Raw genomic sequence first — 22928 nt, 5'->3', positions numbered from 1 at the left:
ACACACTGCTGTGTTAACCCCACAAACCCTGCTGTGTTAACCCTGTAAACACTGCTGTGTTAACCCCATAAACACTGCCGTGTTAACCCCATAAACACTGCCGTGTTAACCCCATAAACACTGCTGTGTTAACCCCATAAACACTGCTGTGTTAACCCCACACACACTGCTGTGTTAACCCCACACACACTGCTGTGTTAACCCCATAAACACTGCCGTGTTAACCCCATAAACACTGCCGTGTTAACCCCATAAACACTGCTGTGTTAACCCCATAAACACTGCTGTGTTAACCCCATAAACACTGCCGTGTTAACCCCATAAACACTGCTGTGTTAACCCCACACACACTGCTCTGTTAACCCCATAAACACTGCCGTGTTAACCCCATAAACACTACTGTGTTAACCCCATAAACACTGCCGTGTTAACCCCATAAACACTGCTGTGTTAGGATTGCATGCATGATCTCACAACAGCCATATTAACACGTTGATCTGAAATTCCTCAGCTCTTTACACTCATGTTTTGTACAAAAGGTGCAAGGTTTTAGTTTTGTTTGAAATTACAGATTGATTAAAGTGCATCCAGTGCCCACAACCTACCTGAGATATCACCCTGACCGATGAGAATGGATTCACAAACCGGTCTTGAAATTTCTTCCTCTCTTTCCACATCTTGTAGATGTAATTTTTTTCGCTGTTGTCTATTCCATAGGTCAAGCCAGAATTGAGGATGTTGAGTTTTATCACAGCGGACAGAATGGTTACCGAGATTACTACGACCCACGATATTCTGTGGCTTTTCTAAATCTTGGAGAGGTGTGTAAAGATATTATTTGAATTGGTCCGTTTTGTTTGCACATAGATGAATATTCTGAGTTTGTGTTCCTGTTCAGGGTGGGGGCCAATACTGGAAACTGAAGTAGTTTAAACACTGGCAAGTTTTATTGGCTCCCTCCAACTTTATAATGGGGGGTGTGAGGGGGTAAGTCACCCCACCGGACAAGGGGATCCCATTGAATGCTGACCCGGAATCCAGCTCTGGGGCTGAGGTCAGGAATGGAGGTGGACCCGGTCTGAAAACTACGAGGCCAGACAGGCAGCATGTGAGTTTTGTGACCTGAGCCGTGTTGATCGATGGGGTTCAGAGCCCAGCTACGTCACTCACCCCAACGAGGCGGGCAGCTAGTAATGGGGAGGTTTAACTGCTTAGAGAGAGGTTTACGCCTAAGCAGAGGGAGAGAACACATCCAAGTGAGACACAGCCAGAGTGAGTGTGGGTATCAGGAAACTGGAGCACAGTGGGAACGGTGCAGAGTGGACTTGCTCTGCTGCAGCAGTAGAGGCTACAAGGGAGAGAGCTGATTGGTAATTAGTGGGTAAGGTCGGATTGGTATTTCCTACTTTCTCACTTGTAGTTTGTTTGCGTTTTTGTGGTTTATAATCTGTAAGGGCGATATTCAGTAGTCACGAAGACCAGGAAAGAAGGGTCCGAGAGTAATTGATATTGTTGGATATTAAGCATCTTCCAAAGATTTAATTTAAAGGGTTAAGTCAGGGCAAGAGAGCTCACCTTGTGGTGTGCTCCTCCTGCACGATGTGGGAACATTTCCAGCTCCTGGGGCCAACATGTGTTCAGGAAGTGTCTTCAGCTGCAACTCCTGAAAACCTGAATTGCGAAGCTGGAGCGGCAATTGGGAACACTGTGGAGCATCCACGAGGCGGAGAGTATCATGGATAGCACGTATCGAGAGGCCGGCACACCGCAAACGCAGACTCTATGGACAGGAAGGGAATGGATGATCACCAGGCAGCTCAAGAGGACTAGGCAGGCAGTGTAAGAGTCTCTTATGACCATTCCCCTGAAAAACAGATATGCTGCTTTGGATACTGTTGAGGGGTATGGCCTCTTGGGAAAGCAGCAAAAGCCAAGTATTCCCTCAGGGAATAGACAGGCATTTATGTGACCACAAATGAGACTCCAGGATGGTATGTTGCCCCCACCCCCAACCCGGTACTAGGGTCAAGGCACATCGGTACCAACAACATAGGATGAGCTCCTAAAAGCAGAATATAGGGAGTTAGGAAGGAAGTTGAAAGTCGGACCTCAAAGGTAGTGATCTCAGGATTACTGCCTGTGCCAGATGTTAGTCCGAATAAGAATAGTAGGATGTATCGGATGGTTACGTGGCTGAAGAGATTGTGTGAGGGGGAGGGTTTCAGATTCCTGGGGCATTGGAACCAGTTCTGGGGGAGGTGGGCCAAACTGCAGGTGTTACACCTGGGCAGGACCGGGACTGATGCCCTTGTGCAGGTATTTGCTACAGTGATGGGGAGGCTTTAAAATAGAATGTCGGAGAGATGGGAGCCTAAGCAGGGGGACAAGGGAAAGAGAAACAAGGACTGTAATAAAAGAAAGATCAGTGAACTGCAAAAACAGTACACAGGGTAACCGAAGGTGAGACGCAAATACGGCCACAGTCCAAAGAAAAGTTAGGATGATTAAAAATGCAAAAAGACAAGCCTAAAGGCTTTGTATCTTAGTGCACTAAGCAGTCAGAATAAAGTAGATGAGCTGACGGTGCAAATGGTAAATGGATATAATCTCATAGTCATTACAGAAACATGGTTACAAGGAGATCAAAACTGGGAATTTAATATTCAGGGATATTTGACCTTTTAGAAAGACAAGAGGGAATTAAAAGGTGGTGGGGTAGCACTGTTAATAAGAGATAAAATGAGGACAGTTGTGAGCGACGATCTATACTTGTACGATGTGGAGTCCATTTGGATGGAGGTAAAAAACAGCAAGGGAAAATAGACATTGGTAGCAGTAGTGTACAGACCCCCAAGCAGCAGCCACACTGTGGGAACAAGTATAGGAACATGTAAAAAAGAATAGAGCAATAATTATGGGTGGCTTTAATCTTCATGTTGATTGGGTTAATCAAGTTGGAAAGAGCAGCTAAGACAAATACTTCATAGTGCATTAGGGGATAGTTTCCTAGAGCAATATGTCATGGAGCCAACCAGGAAACAGGCTGTCTTGGATCTGTTAATGGGTAATGAGGCAGGTTTAATAAATGACCTCGGAGCAAAAGATCCCCGAGGAAGTAGTGATCATAACATGTTAGAATTTAATATTCAGTTTGAGAATGAGAAACTTGGTCAGAAACAACTGAGTTTAACTTAAATAAAAGGAATTACAACGAAATGAGGATAGTGTTAGCTGAAGTGGACTGGGCAGATAGATTAACAGGAAAGGCAATAATCAAGCAATGGCAGACATTTAAAGCAGTAATTCATGACTCTCAGCAACAATATATCCCAGTAAGGAGGAGAGGTTCTGGGTGCGATCCAATGGCCACGCTGCACCCGAAAAGCAGCTCACCGCGATGCAGCATGGCCAATAAAAGCTGGGAAACCCTGCTCCCGGGATCTATCTGGCTCATAACGCCTCCGGAGATCCTACGCGATCTCGCACGACGTTGCGATGTGAATCCCGTTCATTGTGGGCAGCATATTCGAGCGAAACGGTTAGTCTCACTCTTTTTCTTTTTAATTTAGAGTGCCCAATTCGTTTTTTCCAATTAAGGGCAATTTAGCGTTGGCCAATCCACCTACCCTGCACATCTTTGGGTTGTGGGGGTGAGACCCACGCAGACACGGGGAGAATGTGCAAACTCCACACTGACAGTGAACTGGAGCCGGGATCGAAACTGGGACCTTGGCGCCGTGAGGCAACAGTGCTAACCACTGCGCTACCGCACTGCCCAGCTAGCCTCACTCTAATGTGCAGATTCCCGAGGTACCTGAGGCTTTGGGATTCATCCCCTTCACCTCAGCATTGAGTCACAAACTTGTTCCTCTCAATAGTTTGTAAACTATTAGTTTCTAACTCTTTAGTTGGGACAAAATTAAATGTTTGGGGTCATTTTCAATAATGACAGAGGCATAGAAGTGGATGGAATATTGGGATTAAGTCAGGGGGAGTGAGGGGATATCACAGTTCATCCCCCTGCCAAGTCTGGACTCAGTATCGACCTGTTTTGGGATGTTGGGAAATGGATCCGGAGCTGATTCACTGTCAATTACTCTTTCCAGATCGTAGGAAATGATTCTTACATTCGGGGATGTGCGTTTCATCATGGATTCGCTCCTGCGATTGGAGTGTTTGCAACAAATGGCCTTAATGTTGATGATAACGTCATACACCACACTCTCGGAGAAGGTAATCCGCCTGATCTCTGTTGATAAATACCGAGCGTAGATGTTGAATTGTGTGTGAAGTTGTAGAACAGGTGATTGTGAGTTAGTTCTCTATAATACAGAGGGGCTGTCCTTAAACTCTTACACAAAGTCAAGACTTGGTGCGAAGAGTGTCGGCACGGAATGTTGATGTGCGATATTTGTACTTTTATCAGGGACAAGGCCTGTTCTGTGCTGTACTGTTCTATGTATAATCATTCAGAAAATGGCTTTAATTGCAGTTTGAGGCTGGACGTTAATCAGCTGTTCTCACCTTCTCTAGGAATCAGACTGTGGGGTGACAGGAATCGAGCCCGGAGAAACCTGGTGGTTCTGGCTTTGTGGCCGTCAGATTCTCTCACATGGACGGCAGCGATTGAGGTTAAATCTAAATGTTTGATAAAGGGAGGTGGAGGGGCCGGTGGAAGGTGGGGGGAGGGGGCAGGGAGGTGGCGGGGCCGGGGGGAGGTGGGGGGCGTTGGGGGGGGAGGGGGGGGCAGGGGGAGTGGGGGCGGGGGGAGAGTACATTTAAACAAGGCGAGGAATATATCAGCCATGATAGAATGGCGGAGCAGACTCGATGTGCCGAATGGCCTAATTCTGCTCTCATATCTTATGAGCTTATGAATGTTCTCTTGATCCCGGGGAGTTTAGTTGCATTTTCATCCTATAGTGAGGATCACCTGACATTACAGAATTCCCAAGAATCCCATCCAGTTGACAATGGGGAGGAAAGTCCGGCAGCTCCGGGATAGGCGGTGGAAGGAAATCGCATTAAAATCAAATTAAATAATTACTCATCATTTAGTCTCGAGTGTATAATCGAAATGCAAGCCCATTTCTCAAACACCAGGGGCGCAATTCTCCCATCGGGAGTCCACGTGCCGACGCCGGAGTGAAAACCGGAGTGTTTTACCCCGGCGCGGAGCCCGCACCCAGCCCCCTATTCTCCCGTCCCCGGGGGCTAGGAGCGGCGTCGCGTCAATTACTGGTGCCGCGTAAACGACGCGGCCGGCGCCGCGTGACTGGCGTGACCCGCGCATGCGCGGTTGCCGTCCTCCCCAAGGCCGTCCTGCAAGAAGATGTCTGACGGATCTTGCGGGGCAGCGGAGGAAAGGAGGTCCTCCTTCAGAGAGGCCAGCCCGCCGATCGATGGGCACCGATCACGGGCCAGACCCCATTTGAGGCCCCCCCCCCCGGTGCAGGAACCCCCCTCCTTCCCCCCACAGGCCGCCCCCCCCCCCAGCGTTCCCACGCTGTTCCCGCCGGCAGCGACCAGGTGGGAACCTGTCGTATTGGGCAGGCCGCTCGGCCCATCCGGGCCGGAGAATCACCGCTCGCCCGTTACAAACGGCAAGCGCCGATTCTCCCAGCGGCCAGCCGTGATTCCCGCCGCGCTGGTTTTGGGGGGGGGGGGGGAGAATCGCGTGCGGGTGTCGGGGCGGCGTGACGCTCCGGCGATTCTCCCACCCGGCGTTGGGGGGGGGGGGAGAATTCCGCCCCAGCAGTATAATAACTTTATTTATCCGCTTCATACCAATGGGCTACGGTGATGTGTTCATTCTGGGCAAGATTGAGGACTTCTTCAGTTCAACATTTTAGCACAGTTGCTTCACAGCTCCAGGGTCCCAGGTTCGATTCCCGGCTTGGGTCAATGTCTGTGTGGCGTCTGCACGTTCTCCCCGTGTCTGCGTGGGTTTCCTCCGGGTGCTCCGGTTTCCTCCCACAAGTCCCGAAAGACGTCCTGTTAGGGAATTTGGACATTCTGAATTCTCCCTCCGTGTACCCGAACAGGCGCCGGAATGTGGCGACTAGGGGCTTTTCACAGTAACTTCATTGTAGTGATAATGTCAGCCTGCTTGTGACAATAAAGATTATTATTAAAATTACTATTACAAAACCTTGGCAATGGAGGTTAGCATCCCTGCCCTCTGACACTCTGACCCTAGTTTCACACTCTGAACCCTGCCCTACACTCTGACCCCTAGTTCCACTATCTGCCCTGAACTCTTACCCTGGCTTTGCGCTTTGACCCCTACCCTGCTCGCTACCATTGCGTTTCGGACTAATCCAATTGAATCTCAAGAAATTCAAGGAGTAATAAGAAGGAAAGGCTTGCATTTACTTTTCGCCTTTAATGATCACCGGACAACACGGAGTACCTTAAAGCCATTGAAGGCACTGCTGTAGTTTAAGAAAATAAACAACCAATGTGTGCACAGCAAGATCCCGCAACCAGCACTGTGATTGCAACTTCATAAAATGTTTTTTGTGATCTTGGAAACTTTTTTTTCTTCATTCTTTCATGGATTGCAAGCCTAATTTCCCTTGAATTGAGTGGCCAGCTCAGCCATTAAGAGTCAACCACATCTCTGTGAGTCTGGAGTCAGACGTACACCAGGCCAGACCAAGACGGCAGATTTCCTTCCCGAAAGGACATAAGATGGGTTTTGAACAGAAATCGATGGTCGATTCATGGCCGCCCGTTACTGAGACTAGATTTATATTCCAGATTTATTAATTGAATTTAAATTCCACCAGTTGCCGGGGGTGGGATTTGAACCCTTGTCCCCAGAACATTAGCCCGGACCTCTAGATTGCGAGTCCAGTGATATCACCACTGCACCCCCGTCTGCTCCCAGAGTTTAATACAAAGGATGATAATTAGAGCCTCAGCCTTGATTTGTCCTTGAACCCTGGAGTGAGACTGAATGGGAGAACCTTCTGGCCGGCCCACTGTTGACACGCAGGATGTGTCGGTAATGAGTGGTTACATCGACGCTGATTGCAATGAATGACTTGTGTCCTTGTTGCACACCTTTTTTGGGGATTTACATTCAAAATTATTCTGGAAAAAGGCAACATGTTGTAAAGATTGTAATTGGATCTTTTTTGATGTTTAAAGATAAATCATGGCTCTAATATTGAACTACAAGGGAACATTGTTGCAGGATTTGCGAAGATTGGCTATCACATCGATGGGGAACCATGTCCGGGTAAGTCTCGACCTTATCAACATCCGCACTCGTCTTCTGAAGTCGAGTATGTGAAATTAACTTTGGTCCACGTGAATCATCTACACTTGGGTAACAGACATGGGTCTGAACTAGCAACCCTGACGTTGTGAGTTTCAATCCCGGAGCGGGTGCAAAGCAGATTCATCAGAAAGAGATCAGGGTTTAAAGGAGAGGTTTCATCAACTTGACTTGTATTCCCCTGAGTTTAGGAGGTTAATATGACTGAGATGTTTAAAATGTTAAACAGAGTTGATCGGGTAGATAGCGAGGAACCACCCACGTCTGGGGGCAGAATCGAAACAAAGGGATATGATCTTCAAATTAAACCCAAAGCATTCACAAGTGTTATTGCTTTTTGAGACAAAGTCCCAGAATTCTCTCCAAAAGGTGTGGATACTCGGAGACGATTGCAAGTTGAAGATAAAGGCTTTTTGTTAGTTAAAGATATCAGGTGTATGGAGCAAAGAGGGTAAATGGGGATTTGAGGAAAAGCTTTTTCACCCATGATGCACTATCAATTACGACGAGACGCGAGTAGAATGTAATCAAGGCTTTATTACGCAGAGATGTGTGGCCTCCTACAGCAACTTACTAAATGGCTGCTGTTCGGAGAGCACACACATTTATACTCCGCCTCCTGGGTGGAGCCAGCAGGCAGGGATCTACCCCCGTACCTGTAGTACAGGGGCCTTACCGTAATACCCATATATACAATATAAAACAACAGTGGTGACTACCACAACCCAGAGGGGGGTGGGAGTCTGGAACTCGCTGCCTGAAATGGTGGCAGAGGCGGGAACCCTCACACCATTTAAGAAGTATTTAGATGAGCGATTGAAGTGCCATCGCCTACAAGGCTACGGACCCAGTGCTGGAAAATGGGATTAGAGTAGCTCGGTGCTTCATGCCCAGCACTGACTCTTTCCGTGCTGTGAAACTCTGACCCAATGACATCAGCCAGAATCTAACAGATTGATGGAACAGACTCAAAGCGCTGAATGGCTTCTTCATTCCAACCCAGGGAAATCCAGGGTGGAGGGGCCTAGACACCCAAGAGCAAGGCCACTGATGGAGCGGAGGGAGAAAGAGATGGACAAGAGGCAATAATTGGAGAAACACAGAGTTCTGGGAGTCATAGAATAGTTGCTGCACACAAGGCCATCTGGCAGTGTGTCCTTGCTGCCTCTCTGTCAAAGCAATTCACCTACTGTCAATCCCCAGCCCTTTTCCGTAAACCTGCAATTTGTCCCTTTCAGATAGTTGTTGAACTCCCTCTTCAATGCCTATCCCATTCTCTCAGGCAGCACATTCCAGATCCTAACCGCTCGCTGTGTGAAATAGATTCTCCTCATGTTGCCTTTGTATCTTCGATCAATCAATTTCCGTCTGAGTCCTCCGGTTCTCAATCCTTCCAATAATGAGATCCTCCCTATCTGCCCTGTCCAGACCTCTCCCAGGGGGGCTATTTGCTGGAGCAGTTGGGGAGGGTTTAAACAAAAATGCCAGGGGGATGGGAACCTACGCTAGGAGTCAGAGAAAGAGGGAGCAAGGACAAAAGCAAAAGGTAGAAAAGTGAATAAGAAAAGTGACAGGTGGAGAAACCAAGGGGAAAATTCAAACAGGGCAGGAGAGAAAAATGTTGGGAGCAAGACCAGCATTGTGACAAAGACAAACTTAAAGGCTCTGTGCCTTACTGCACGGAGCATTCGCAATAACGTGGATAAACTAATCACGCAGATGGATATAAATGGGTCTGATATAATTGGGATTACGGAGACATGGCTGCAGGGGGACCAGGGATGAGAATGTCCCAGGGTTCTCAGTATTTAGGAAGGACAGGCATAAAGGAAAAGGTGGTGGTGTGGCCCTGCTGGTTAAAGAGGAAATTAACACAATAGTGAGAAAGGATATTAGCTCTGACAATGTGGAGTCTGTATGGGGAGAGTTGAGAAATACCAAGGGGCAAAAAACATTAGTGGGTATCACATATAGACCCCAAACTGCAGTGGTGAGGTTGGGAATGGCATTAAACAAGAAATTAGTGATGCATGTAATAGGGAATATCGGTAATCGTGGGTCATTTTAATCTTCACAGAGATTGGGCAAATCAAATTAGCCACAATGCCGGAGAGGAGGAATTCCTGGAGTGTAGACGGGATGGTTTTCTTGACCAATATGTGGAGGAACCAACGAGAGAGCAGGCCATCTTAGACTGGGTACTGTGTAATGAGAAGGGAATCACTGCCAACCTGGCTGTACGAGACCCCTTGGGGATGAGCAACCATAACATGATGGAATTTTTATCAAGATGGAGAGTGAAGTAGTTGATTCAGAGACTAAGGTGCTGAATCTTAATAAAGGGAACTATGAGGATATGAGGCGTGATAGATTGGGGAGAGTTACTTAAAGGGATGACAGTGGATAGACAATGGCAAACATTCAAGGAACGCATGGAGGAACTACAGCAACTGTTCATTCCTGTCTGGCACAAAAGCAAAGGGGGTAAGAGGGCCAATCCATGGTTTACAAAGGAAATTAGAAATAGTATCCGATCCAAGGAAGAAGCATACAGATTGGCCAAGAAAAATAATAGGTCTGAGGATTGGGAGCAGTTTAGAATTCAGCAAAGAAGGACGAAGGAATTGATTAAGAAGGGGAAAGTACAGTACGAAAGGAAGCTTGCAGGGAACATAAAGACTGACACTAAGAGTGTCTACAGATATGTGAAGAGAAAGAGATTGGTAAAGAGAAATGTAGGCCCACTGCAGACAGAAACAGGGGAATGCATAATAAGGGACTAAGAAATGGCTGAGCAATTAAATACATACTTTGGTTCTGTCTTCACAAATGAGGACACAAATCAGATCCCAGAAATGTTGGAGAATGAAAGGTTTAGTGAGAGGGAAGAACTGAGGGAGATCAACATTAGTAGAGAAATGGTGCTGGGAAAACTGATGGGATTGAAGGCGGATAAATCCTCAGGGCCTGAGAATCTGCATCCCAGAGTGCTTAAGGGGGGGCTCTGGAAATAGTGGATACATTGGTGGTCATCTTCCGGGATTCTATAGACTCTGGAACTGTCCCTGCAGATTGGAGGGTAGCTCACGTCACTCCGATATTCAAAAAGGGAGATAGAGAGAAAGCAGGGAATTATAGATCAGTAAGCCTAACATTGGTAGTGGGGAAAATGCTTGAATCCATTATCAAAGACTTTATTGCAGAACATTTAGAAAGCAGTGGCAGGATCAGTCAGAGTCAGCGTGGATTTATGAAGGGAAATCATGCTTATCAAATCTGTTGGAATTCTTTGAAGAGGTAACCAGTACAGTTGATAAGGGGGAGCCAGTCGATGTGGTATATTTGGACTTTCAGACGGCGTTTGACAAAGTCCGCATAAGAGATTATTGTGCAAAATTAAAGCGCATGGGATTGGGGGAAATGTATTGAGGTGGATCAAAAACTGGTTGGCAGAGAGGAAACAAAGAGTAGGGATTAATGGGTCCTTTTCAAATTGGCAGGCAGTAACTAGTGGGGTACCACAGGGATCGGTGCTGGGACCCCAGCTATTCACAATATATATTAATGATTTGGATGAAGGAACAAAATGTAACATCTCAAAGTATACAGATGATACCAAATTAGGTGGGAGGGTGAAATGTGACGAGGATGCAGGAATCCTACAGCAAGACCTGGACAGGTTGGGCGAGTGGGCAAACCAATGGCAGATGCAGTATAATTTGGATAAGTGTGGGGTTATTCACTTTGGAAGCAAAAACAGGAAGGCAGATTACTACCTGAATGGTTGTAAATTGGGAGAGGGGAATGTGCAGCGGGACCTGGGTGTCCTTGTGCACCAGTCGCTGAAGGTAAGCTGCAGGTGCAGCAGGCGGTAAAGAAGGCCAATGGTATGTTCGCCTTCATAGCGAGAGGTTTCGAGTATAGAAGCAGGGATGTGTTGCTGCAATTGTACAGGGCCTTGGTGAGGCCACACCTGGAATATTGTGGGCAGTTTTGGTCTCCTTCTCTGAGGAAGGATGTTCTTGCTCTCGAGGGAGTGCAGCGAAGGTTTACCAGACTGATTCCAGGGATGGCGGGACTGTCATACGAGGAGAGCTTGACTCGGTTGGGATTGTTCTCGCTGGAGTTCAAAAGAATGAGGGGGGATCTCATTGAGATTTATAAAATCCTAACAGGACTAGACGGGGTAGATGCAGGGAAGATGTTACCAATGATGGGTGTGTCCAGAACTAGGGGTCACAGCCTGAGGATTCAGGGTAAACCATTTCGGACAGAGATAAGGGGCGAAATTCTCCGGTATCGGCGCGATGTCCGCCGACCGGCGCCAAAAACAGCGCAAATCAGTCGGGCATCGCGCCGCCCCAAAGGTGCGGAATCCTCCGCATCTTGGGGGGCCGAGCCCTAACGTTGAGGGGCTAGGCCCGCGCCGGACTGATTTCCGCCCCGCCAGCTGGCGGAAGTGCCCCGCCAGCTGGCGCGGAAATGACATTGCTGGGCGGCGCATGCGCGGGAGCGTTAGCGGCCGCTGACGGCATTCCCGCGCATGCGCAGTGGAGGGAGTCTCTTCTGCCTCTGCCATGGTGGAGGCCGCGGCGAAGGCGGAAGGAAAAGAGTGCCCCCACGGCACAGGCCCGCCCGTGGATCGGTGGGCCCCGATCGCGGGCCAGGCCACCGTGGGGGCACCCCCCGGGGCCAGATCGCCCCGCGCCCCCCCCAGGACCCCGGAGCCCGCCCGCGCCGCCTTGTCCCGCCGGTAAGAGAGGTGGTTTAATCCACGCCGGTGGGACAGGCATCCTAGCAGCGGGACTTCGGCCCATCCGGGCCTGAGATTTGCGGGGGGGGCCGCCAACCGGCGCGGCGCGATTCCCGCCCCCGCCGAATATCCGGTGCCGGAGAATTCGGCAACTGGCGGGGGCGGGATTCACGCCAGCCCCCGGCAATTCTCCAACCCGGCGGGGGGTGGGACAATCTCGCCCAAGGAGGCACTTCTTCACACGAAGAGCGGTGAGCCTGTGGAATTCATTACCACAGGAAGTAGTTGATGCTAAAACTTTGAATATATTCAAGAATCGGCTAGATATAGTATTTGGGGTAAATGGGATCAAAGGCTATGGGGAGAAAGTGTTGAATCCCAAGTTTCTTTACCCGTCAGTCTGGCCTCAATAAAAGTCGAGATGGATTTGCAGGTACAGCATTAGTTATTTTATTCAGATTGCAAGCTTTCCTCAATTCCTAGGAGCATGAAGCACATTCTGCTCCATGGACTTCTGGAATCAAGTGAGGATATAAGACAAAGGAATCTGTACTGATACATTCAAATGGCATCAAGTTTCACATACTCGATGCCCATAGGTCATCCTATATCCCTCCTGACCTGTTTGATCTATTCTGATTGGCTCACTTCCAATCCCTTCCTCTGGCCCCTATTACTCAGCATCCTTTTCTCCTGCTTTGGTGGACACACCTCTTCCTGCTTTTCCATGCGGTCTGAAATCTTTTGTCTGTGAACTAACCAGAATTAAACTGGCCTACCTCTACATTACATTAACCAATATCTCTAAAGTAACTATTTTATATCACATTCGTCATTCCCTCCTTTTACCGAACTACCCAATCCATAGCTACGGTTCCTCATCTAAAAAGATCCATCGCTGCATTTCCAATTCCTGGCTTAGCCCCGCCTCATCTGCTGCACCCTCGTGGATTTTAACAGTTAAGTTTTTTAGGGGCGTTGATCTGATCCAGTGCATCCCGCATTCTACCCATCACGCATTTAAGGATGGCTGGGCCCACAAAGATGCAGCCGATAGCCACCACTAAACACATGGCCATATTTATCAACCAGTCCTTCCAACTTCCAAATCCCCAGTTACCCCAAGAGCCAGGATCCTGCATTCCGTCCAGGTGATCCCGTATATGATCCATACATTTAGTGATGTTAGCGGTCAAGTCCTGAACTCCCATGATACACTTGCCCTGCACTATGGCGCATACCCCACCCTCACGGGCCAGAAGATGGTCAAGAGCATACCGGTTCTGCATTGCAAACAACCGTAGCTGAGACAATTCCTTGGTTATTGCCCCGAGGGCTCCCAAGGTTTCATTTCCCAAGATGGTAAGGCCACAAATAAAATAATTCCTATCGCTAAACGCCAAGGAACCCCCCACACCTCCCAGTGTCAAGACGCTCAGAATCCCCCACCCGGCTGAGGGGCCCCGGTTGGGTGCAAGAACCTGAGGTTTTTTTCCAGTTCTCGCAAAATTCAGCAGAGACTGCCCGGCGTGCTAACTGATTGTGCAGCTTCCACGCCGCAGGGCAGGGGACTGTGGTAGGGACTAGAATCCCTATAGCAATTTGGTGGGGAAATGGGGGTGACAAAACGTTGGTCACTGTGCCATTAAATAAAAAGTAGTATCCTTGCTCCGTGTGCAGGCTAGCATCACAATCAGTATATCGGTTGCGTAAGGATCCCCCAGTAGCCCAGTTTATCCAGCTTTGAAACGCCCATTCGGGCCGCCTAGCAATGCGGAAAGCCCTAGTCCCAACAGTGATCTGAGAGACATTCGCCCAGCCACAAAGGAGCTGGAGGCCGGCGTTCAATGGAACGCAAGTGGTGTTGTAACAAACGCATTGGCCAGACGCCTGGGTAATATGGCACCTCCTGTCCGTACAGGTGGGGAACAGACATGTTATATTCGTGTCCACCTCTACCAGCAAACAGCCGTATCCTTAACTGCTGAAACAATTCTCGTACGACCGGGAATCCCTATTGGGAGTGAAGTGGCTAGGTATATACACCCTCCACCGTTGCAGCCTATCATACTGTGAATGGGAATTATCCCGAGGAAGGGGAAGGCAAATAGCCGGTGGTGCTGAACCCGGATCGTAAGGAAGAGTGACTTGCTCGGGCAATGGCTCGGAACGCTGACAATGAACCACCGTTTGGGGAGTGCCCCCAAAGCGATGAAACAGAAAATAACCTAGACACCGCTGCGGGGTTCGGGTAGCAGACAATCCGTCCCTGGCCATACAGACGGTGGTAAATCTGGTAGAAGAGATTCATACTACCCAGGTTTTCCTCAGTTTGGCCTTTAACTAACTTAAGTGTATCTCCCGGTAACCTACGTTCTAGCTGTACTTCCCTTCTCACACGCCCCGTCCTCTCTCTAGTCCCTTTCTCTTTCTCATAGCCTCTTCCTACGCTCTCCTGATGACCTGATGTTACCTTTATTGCACCAATCTTAACACATCCAAAATCAAATTTACATGTATTCCAAAAACAAGGCAATGTCCATATAATATTCCCTTCCCATCGCCGGGACCGGTGCAATTGCTTCATGAGTCCTGCATTCTCCTTAACTTTGACGACCTTCCATGAGTCGATACCATGTCCTCGTATATGGGGGCAGCGAAGAACATCACCTTTGCATAAGTGAAATATCCTTGTAGATTGGTTGGGGTTACAAACATAGATAATATTCCCCTTTTCCATGTCCATCGCCAATAACACTCCAAGCGAAGTGAGGCCAAATATCACACAGACGGTGCGTAGCCACCCCATCATGCTCCAGACCTGTAAAATAGCACTGGGGAAGGGAGGCAGGTTAATCTGTCCAAGAAAATGAGGCCCGTTATCAGAACTCAACTGAGCTGGTATACCGTACCGGGGAATGATTTCCCGCATCAAGACTTTAACCACAGTAGCAGCTTTATTATCGATAGTCGGATACACCTCAACCCATCTGCTGAACACCTCCACAATGACCAAAACATATTTACAACATTGACACCTTTCCAACTCAATGTAATCCATTTGGAGCGTCTCAAAGGGACCACTGGGTAACGGGGTTTGCCCCATCCCACAAGGGATACCTTTTCCGGTGTTATATTGCTGACAAATCAAACACCGATTACTGATACTCTGGCCCAACCCCCACATTTTAGGGTGCCACCAAGTGTCCAGCAACAAATCACTAGTCCCTCGAGCCCCACAATGAGTTGCAAAGTGTACACATTCAATGACCCATAAAGCCAGCACATCAGACATACAAGTCTGATGTGCTGGCGTGGTCCATAAAGAGGAAACAGAATCATATGTACAACCTAACCGTTTCCACATTTGTTTATCACTCTCAGGAGCGTCCTCCTGTAACCTTATGACGTCTTGGATGGTTGGCATTGACTTGTCAGAAGCAGACATATTTATAGTAGATCGTTTAGTCTGACTTAACATTTTAGGCACCATCACTTGCTGAATTTGCGCGGCTGTCCGCGCTGCACAATCTGCTCGTTCATTACCAACGTCAACTGGGGTCTTACCATTTGTGTGGGCAGCGCATTTAATGACGGAAATCTGCGCGGGCATAAGAAGGGCCTGCAGTAGGTCATTAACTAAACCCCGGTGGGATATTTGACCACACATAATCATGTCAGGTTGTTCTGACGAAATGTCACTCAAATCGCCCCTTATTGTGGTAGTTTCCTGAATCAAGGCTAAACAGTCGTGGCCAGGTGCGTCTTCATGGACAGGGGGACCACTAAGAAAACAGGCTGGATTGATAGTGATACAGTGGTTAAATGTCAGACGTGGATTGTTCAAAAGGTATACCTCATACCTATTCTGACGAGCTGCAGTAAGATGCTGAGTCTGCAGTTGCCTCAGTAGTGCGATGACCGAGTGGGAGCTATACACCGTAATATCCTGTTGGAGGGTGAGAGCATGTAACGGCTATGCAATGGCATTGATTGAACGTAAATCCTGTACTAATCGGTACTGGTCTGGTTTGGCTGGTTTAGGCACAGCAAGTATGGGGGTGTTACATTCTGATTGGCAAGGGACCAAAATACCCTGTTGCAACAGCTCTTGAATTAGTTTGTCTATTGACAGAGCAGCTTGGGATTTCACGGGGTATTGCCGAATGGAAGGTAGCTTTACATGATCCTTAATCATTACCTTTATAGGTGTAACATTTGTCTTTCCCACTTGTGATGGGTATTCCGCCCAGACCTGTGGATTGACATATTCCAACACATCATGTCCCCAGTGATGCTGCAGTCGAGTGTTAATTGTTTCAGGGACCTCAAAATATTTTATGGTAGTGCCATCCGGCATGACTTGAAGTGCGTACTTCTGTTGGTTCCGAATGATCCACTGCCCTCCTTACCATTCGCCCCAGATCCCTGGCATGGTACTGGTCGTGGACCTGACGTGTAATATGATGGCTTACCGAAGCTGACTGTGGCCATAAATGTGGTGATATTGTAACAAAATCGGCTGTACCGTCTTTTCCCATGACTGTGGCTGTAACCTTGACTGGCCATTCGGTCCCAATTAATGGCCGGTATTTGTCCTCCAACTCCCTGTTTTGTCCGGTTCTGTCATAGGCCAGGGTAACGTGATGCAGTGAATGTTCAATGTCTAACGTCCACCACTGGGGGGTGATAGAAATATAGCACTGTTGTCTCATCCTCCATGATTTAACCGTTACCCCCTCGTCTCCGCACTCTAGCTGTAGCTGGAAGATACACAGTAAATCTCGAGCCAACAAGTTACAGTCCAATCCAGTAGTCACTACAAACTGATGATCTGCAGGCTTATTCTCATAAGTGACTGTCACAGGTTCAGAAATAGGATACTCACACACCTGTCCTTGGTACCCCGACAATTGCTGCGTTTGGTCGGATAGTGGTAGTCGAAGTTCTGATTGCACAGAAGACATGGCTGCTCCAGTGTCGATTACAAATGAGTGATGTTGATCTCCTATCTGCAGAGAGATAATAGGTTCCCTGTCCGATTGGAGAGTCCTTATGACTAAATTAGCTAGTTAATCCTGTGTTGGGAAAGGGTTTTCCTGGGAGAAGTCAGTGTATCTCGTCTGTCCTCCCCTTGGTGGGTACCCCCTCCTTTGGGTCGGATAATCTCCTTCCCTGCCGGTCTTTTAAAGGGGCATTCCTGTTGCCAGTGATCTGCACGGCCGCAATGAAAACATGCATTGCTCCCTCTATATCTGCCCCGTCCTCTTCTCCCAGTAGACCAATGGCCCCTCAGAGGGGGCGGTGGTTGTACAGCTGTTGATGCATACGGTGGGCCATAAAAAGGAGCTGAGGGTCCCTTTGGGTGGGTTTGGTATCTTCCTAATCGGCAACTGTCTCCGAATCTCACCAGGGGGCACTCTAGCTATTTCCCCTGGTTGTTCCAAGACTTCAACGTCTCTCCCTGTCACTAGGGGGAGTTCTTTCTCTTCAAAATCATCTGTTGCAGCTTCCTTTGTTCCCGAACCTTGTGGTTTCTCCTTAGTTTGGAGAGACTTAGGTGGTATACTTAATTATTTCTGGTGAGGATCAAGCCCCTCTCTCGCTGTCCGAGATCTGGTCCTAGAGCTAACTGGGCTTGTGGAACAGAGCTCCTCTTTCTCTACTGATCGTGAAGATGGTAAATCAGGACCCATACTATCACCCAAAAGGGCTTGAGTTACTGGCATAATTGGAATCTGGGAGCAGTGACTGGATATCAATTATTATACTCTGGTGGTTCTGGAATTAGTGCAGACAATGCTACAGGTGCAGTCGGAACTTTTAGTGAACATTTTCTAAATTATTGAATTTATCATTTTCTGTCAATTCAAGGCCAGCCATTGAACTACGTAGCTCATCTTTTGTTTCACCCGTGCCTTTCCTGTCTCTACTTGCGCTTTTTTTTTTTTTTTTTTTCTTGGCAAAGCGATTGAAAAGGTTCTAACAGTGTTTTTTTTTAAACTTAAAAATGTTTGAAAATTCAAATTGAATTACTGCAACTTGCAAGCTTAGCTCTGATTTCAACTCAGAACTAAATTTACGATTTGCTTAACACAAACTTGTATAACATTTACAACTTAATTAATTCTTTATCTTAACAATTTTTCTTTTAACAAGTTTTTCTTACATTCACAAAAATGTTGGCACAGTCAACTATCATCTCCAGATTTACACTTTTTAAAATGGTGTCCGTGATCTTCTTTAAGTTTCTATTAATCTCCAGATAAAATGAGATAAACATTATTTCAAGTAAGTAAAACTTAAGATTCTGGCAATTTCAATCAATTGCTTTCGAAAATAATAACTTTTATCAAAGAGGTGGAGAAACCCACTGGTTTCCTTTAATTAATTCAAAACGTAACTTTGCTGGAGTTCACTGACTCAAAGGAAAGGTATCCGATTACACTACAGGCTGCTGCTGTTATCTCAAGGCCTGAGTGAGAAGCACAGTCTGTCGTCTTTAACTTTGGCTGCTGGTGTTAACCCTTTGAGAGACTTCTGCTTCAACCAATATGCAGCATTCCCCACAATCTCAATTAGTCCTCAGAACTGCGCCCTTCGCCACCACAGTCCAAGGGTACAATTTTAGCTTAATCAACTATATATTTAAAACACTCACACATAGAGTTGAACCATTTTCAATTTCAAATGTCCCATCAACTCCATAACCTAACCCAAGCCGAATCAGAACTCACACATGGAGTTGAACCATTTTCAATTTCAAATGTCTCATCAGCTCCATAACCTAACCCAAGCCGAATCAGAACTCACACATGGAGTTGAACCATTTTCAATTTCAAATGTCTCATCAACTCCATAACCTAACCCAAGCCGAATTAACAATATGAAATCCCATCAATTAAATTGCTAATCCCCAGACTGACCTTTGATTTCGTCGAGACAATCTTTCCGTACCAACCGCGAGTGACCAGACTAATCAGACGATAAGAAGAGGGGAAAAATCAATGCGTGGTCATTTTCCAGTTCTGCATTCTGGGCCCTCTTTCCCCATCCTCCTGTTCATAATCAGTCTAATTCTGATTTCACAGTTGGTCAGAACCGTCTTGAGAAATCCGGGTTTCGGCACCAAATGTCGAATCCCAAGTTTCTTTACCCGTCAGTCTGGCCTCAATAAAAGTTGAGATGGATTTGCAGGTACAGCATTAGTTATTTTATTCAGCTTGCAAGCTTTCCTCAATTCCTAGGAGCATGAAGCACATTCTGCTTTGGTGGACACACCTCTTCCTGCTTTTCCATGCGGTCTGAAATCCTTTGTCTGTGAACTAACCAGAATTAAACTGGCCTACCTCTACATTACATTAACTAATATCTCTAAAGTAACTATTTTATATCACATTCGTCAAAAGCAGGATTAGGCTATTGAGTTGGATGATCAGCCATGATGGTGATGAATGGCGGAGCAGGCTCGAAGGGCCAAAAGGCCTCCTCCTGCTCCTACCTGCTATGCATCTATGTATTTGAATAACTCTATCGAATCTATCGAATCTCCTCCCGACCTTCTCTCCAAGGCGAAATCACAGCTTGTCCAATCTATCTTCGTTACTGAAGTTACTCATCGCAAGGACCATTCTTGTGAATCTTTTCTGTGCTCTCTCCCTCTCTGAAGCATTCACATCCTTCCTAAAGTCCAGGCGCAATGTCCAGCTGTGGCTGAACCAGTGTTTAACTCAAGCTTAACATAACCTCCTCGTTCTTGTACTCTGTGCCCCTATTAATAAAGCCCAGGATACTGTCTGCTTTATTAATAAAGCCCAGGATACTGTCTGCTTTATTAACTGTTCTCTGTTCCAGTCCTGCCCCCTTATTGGTGATTTGTGCACTTTGACACCCAGGTTCCTCTGCTCCTGCCCCCCTTTTAGAATGTTACCCCTTGTTGTATATTGTTCCTCCATGTCCTTCCTACCAAAATGCATCACCTCAGATTTCTCCGCCTTGAACTTCATCTGCCCCCTCTCTGCCCACTCCACCGTCTTGTCTGTGTCCTCTTGGAGTTCTACACTGCCCTCCTCACAGTTTACAATCCCAGGTTTTTTGCCATCTGCACTTGTCGAAATTGTTCCCTGTTCACCCAGGTCCAGGGCATTAATATATATATCAGGCAAAGAAAAGGTCCCAACACTGACCCCTGGGGTCCACTTTAAACCCTCCAGCCCAAAAAACATCCATTGACCATTACTCTGTTTCCTGTCACTCGGCCAGTTTTGTAGCCATGTCACTCCTGTCCCCTATATTCCAGCAGCTATAACTTTGCTCACTTTGTGTTTCAAATACCTTTAGGAAGTCTGCATTACCGTCATCAACCCTCCCTGCTCTCTCAACAAAACTCTCAGCAAGTTAGTTAAACATGATTAGCAGCACGGCAGCATGGTAGCATTGTGGATAGCACAATTGCTTCACAGCTCCAGGGTCCCAGGTTCGATTCCAGCTTGTGTCACTGTCTGTGCGGAGTCTGCACATCCTCCCCGTGTGTGCATGGGTTTCCTCCCACAGTCCAAAGATGTGCAGGTTAGGTGGATTGGACATGATAAATTACCCTTAGTGTCCAAAATTGCCCTTAGTGTTGGGTGGGGTTGCTGAGTTATGGGGATAGGGTGGAGGTGTTGACCTTGGGTAGGGTGCTCTTTCCAAGAGCCGGTGCAGACTCGATGGGCCGAATGACCTCCTTCTGCACTGATAATTCTATGATGATCTAGCCCTGAACAACTCTCTGCTGGCTTTCCTTCATTAATTGTGTCCCAAATGATTGATTCTCATTGTGGAGCTGGAAGGCACTTGAGCAACGAGAAGGGTGAGGCCAGGGAGGTATTGGAACAGGACATAGAACATAGAGCAGTACAGGCCCTTCAGCCCTCGATGTTGCGCGAACCTGTGAAACCACTCTAAAGCCCATTTACACTATTCCCTTATCGTCCATATGTCTATCAAATGACCATTTGAATGCCCTTAATGTTGGCGAGTCCACTACTGTTGCAGGCAGGGCATTCCATGCCCTTACTACTCTCTGAGTAAAGAACCTACCTCTGACGTCTGTCTTATATATATCTCCCCTCAATTTAAAGCTATGTCCCCTTGTGCTAGACATCACCATCCGAGGAAAAAGGCTCTCACTGTCCACCCTATCCAATCCTCTGATCATCTTGTATGCCTCAATTAAGCCACCTCTTAACCTTCTTCTCTCTAACGAGAACAGCCTCAAGTCCCTCAGCCTTTCCTCATACAATCTTCCCTCCATACCAGGCAACATTTTGGTAAATCTCCTCTGCACCCTTTCCAATGCTTCCACATCCTCCCTATAATGCGGTGACCAGAATTGCACGCAATACTCCAAATGCGGCCGCACCAGAGATTTGTACAGCTGCAACATGACCTCATGACTCCGAAACTCAATCCCTCTACCAATAAAAGCTAACACACCGTACGCCTTCTTAACAACCCTCTCAACCTGGGTGGCAACGTTCAGGGATCTATGTACATGGACACCGAGATCTCTCTGCTCATCCACACTGCCAAGAATCTTACCATTAGCCCAGTACTCTGTCTTCCTATTATTCCTTCCAAAATTAATCACCTCACACTTTTCTGCATTAAACTCCATTTGCCACCTCTCAGCCCAGCGCTGCAGCTTATCTATGTCCCTCTGTAACTTGTAACATCCTTCCGCATTGTCCACAACTCCACCGACTTTCGTGTCATCTGCAAATTTACTCACCCATCCTTCTACGCCCTCCTCCAGGTCATTTTATAAAAATGACAAACAGCAGTGGCCCCAAAACAGATCCTTGTGGTACACCACTAGTAACTGGACTCCAGTCTGAACACTTCACATCAACCACCACCCTTTGTCTTCTTCCAGCTAGCCAATTTTTGATCCAAACTGCTAAATCTCCCTGAATCCCATGCTTCCGTATTTTCTGCAGTAGCCTACCATGGGGAACCTTATCAAACGCTTTACTGAAATCCATATACACCACATCAACTACTTTACCCTCATCCACCTGTTTGGCCACCTTCTCAAAGAACTCAATAAGGTTTGTGAGGCACGACCTACCCTTCAAAAAACCATGTTGACTATCTCTAATCAAATTATTCCTTTCCAGATGATTATACATCCTATCTCTTATAAACCTTTCCAAGATTTTGCCCACAACAGAAGTAAGGCTCACTGGTCTATAGTTACCGGGGTTGTCTCTACTCCCCTTCTTGAACAAGGGGACATTTGCTATCCTCCAGTCTTCTGCCACTATTCCTGTTGACAAAGATGACTTAAAGATCAAAGCCAAAGGAGGATGAAGTCTGAAAAAGAATTCCCTCCCAGCCTCAGCACAATCATTCTCAACCGTGGGCAGCCATTATTGAACCAACTTTATTACACCTCCCCAACAGAGAGGGCAGCAGAGAGGCAGCATAACTAATTACTCAGCTATTACAAAATCCAACAAAAGAATGACAACACTGTGCATCTATATAGCACCTTTCAATGTCGTAAATTATCCCAAGTTGTTTCACAGGAGAGTTCTAAAGCAATTTGACACTGAGCCACAGAAGAAGATATTAGGACAGATGATTAACTCTTGGTTCAAGGCGGGAAGCAACGCAGATACGTGGAGGGGGATAGGGTGGGAGCTTTGGGCTGAAGGCCCACTCCACTGGTGAGGTGATCCAAATGACACATACTCAAGCCCAGAATTAGATACACTCAGAGTTCACAAGGATCTGCGGGACTGGAGGAGGTTACGGAGAAAGAGAGGGGTGTAGGGGGCTGGAGGAGGTTACAGAGATAGGGAGGAATGCAGGGGCTAGAGGAGATTACAGAGATAGGGAGGGATG

General features: G+C 47.2%; 1 protein-coding gene across 1 annotated transcript in view; it reads left to right on the top strand.

Moving 5' to 3' along the window:
• Positions 1 to 22928, top strand: part of pkhd1l1.1 (PKHD1 like 1, tandem duplicate 1) — a 291976-nt gene that overhangs the window by 215801 nt on the left and 53247 nt on the right. The window contains 4 exon segments of the mRNA XM_072468659.1: positions 718 to 821; positions 4107 to 4233; positions 4534 to 4631; positions 7156 to 7246. Coding sequence (XP_072324760.1) covers positions 718 to 821; positions 4107 to 4233; positions 4534 to 4631; positions 7156 to 7246 — 420 coding nt within the window.

This window comes from Scyliorhinus torazame, chromosome 11 (assembly GCF_047496885.1).
Source record: "Scyliorhinus torazame isolate Kashiwa2021f chromosome 11, sScyTor2.1, whole genome shotgun sequence".
In the NCBI taxonomy this organism is placed as follows: domain Eukaryota; kingdom Metazoa; phylum Chordata; class Chondrichthyes; order Carcharhiniformes; family Scyliorhinidae; genus Scyliorhinus; species Scyliorhinus torazame.
Note: the sequence above shows the minus strand (reverse complement) of the source record. Positions and strands in the feature narration are given on the sequence as shown.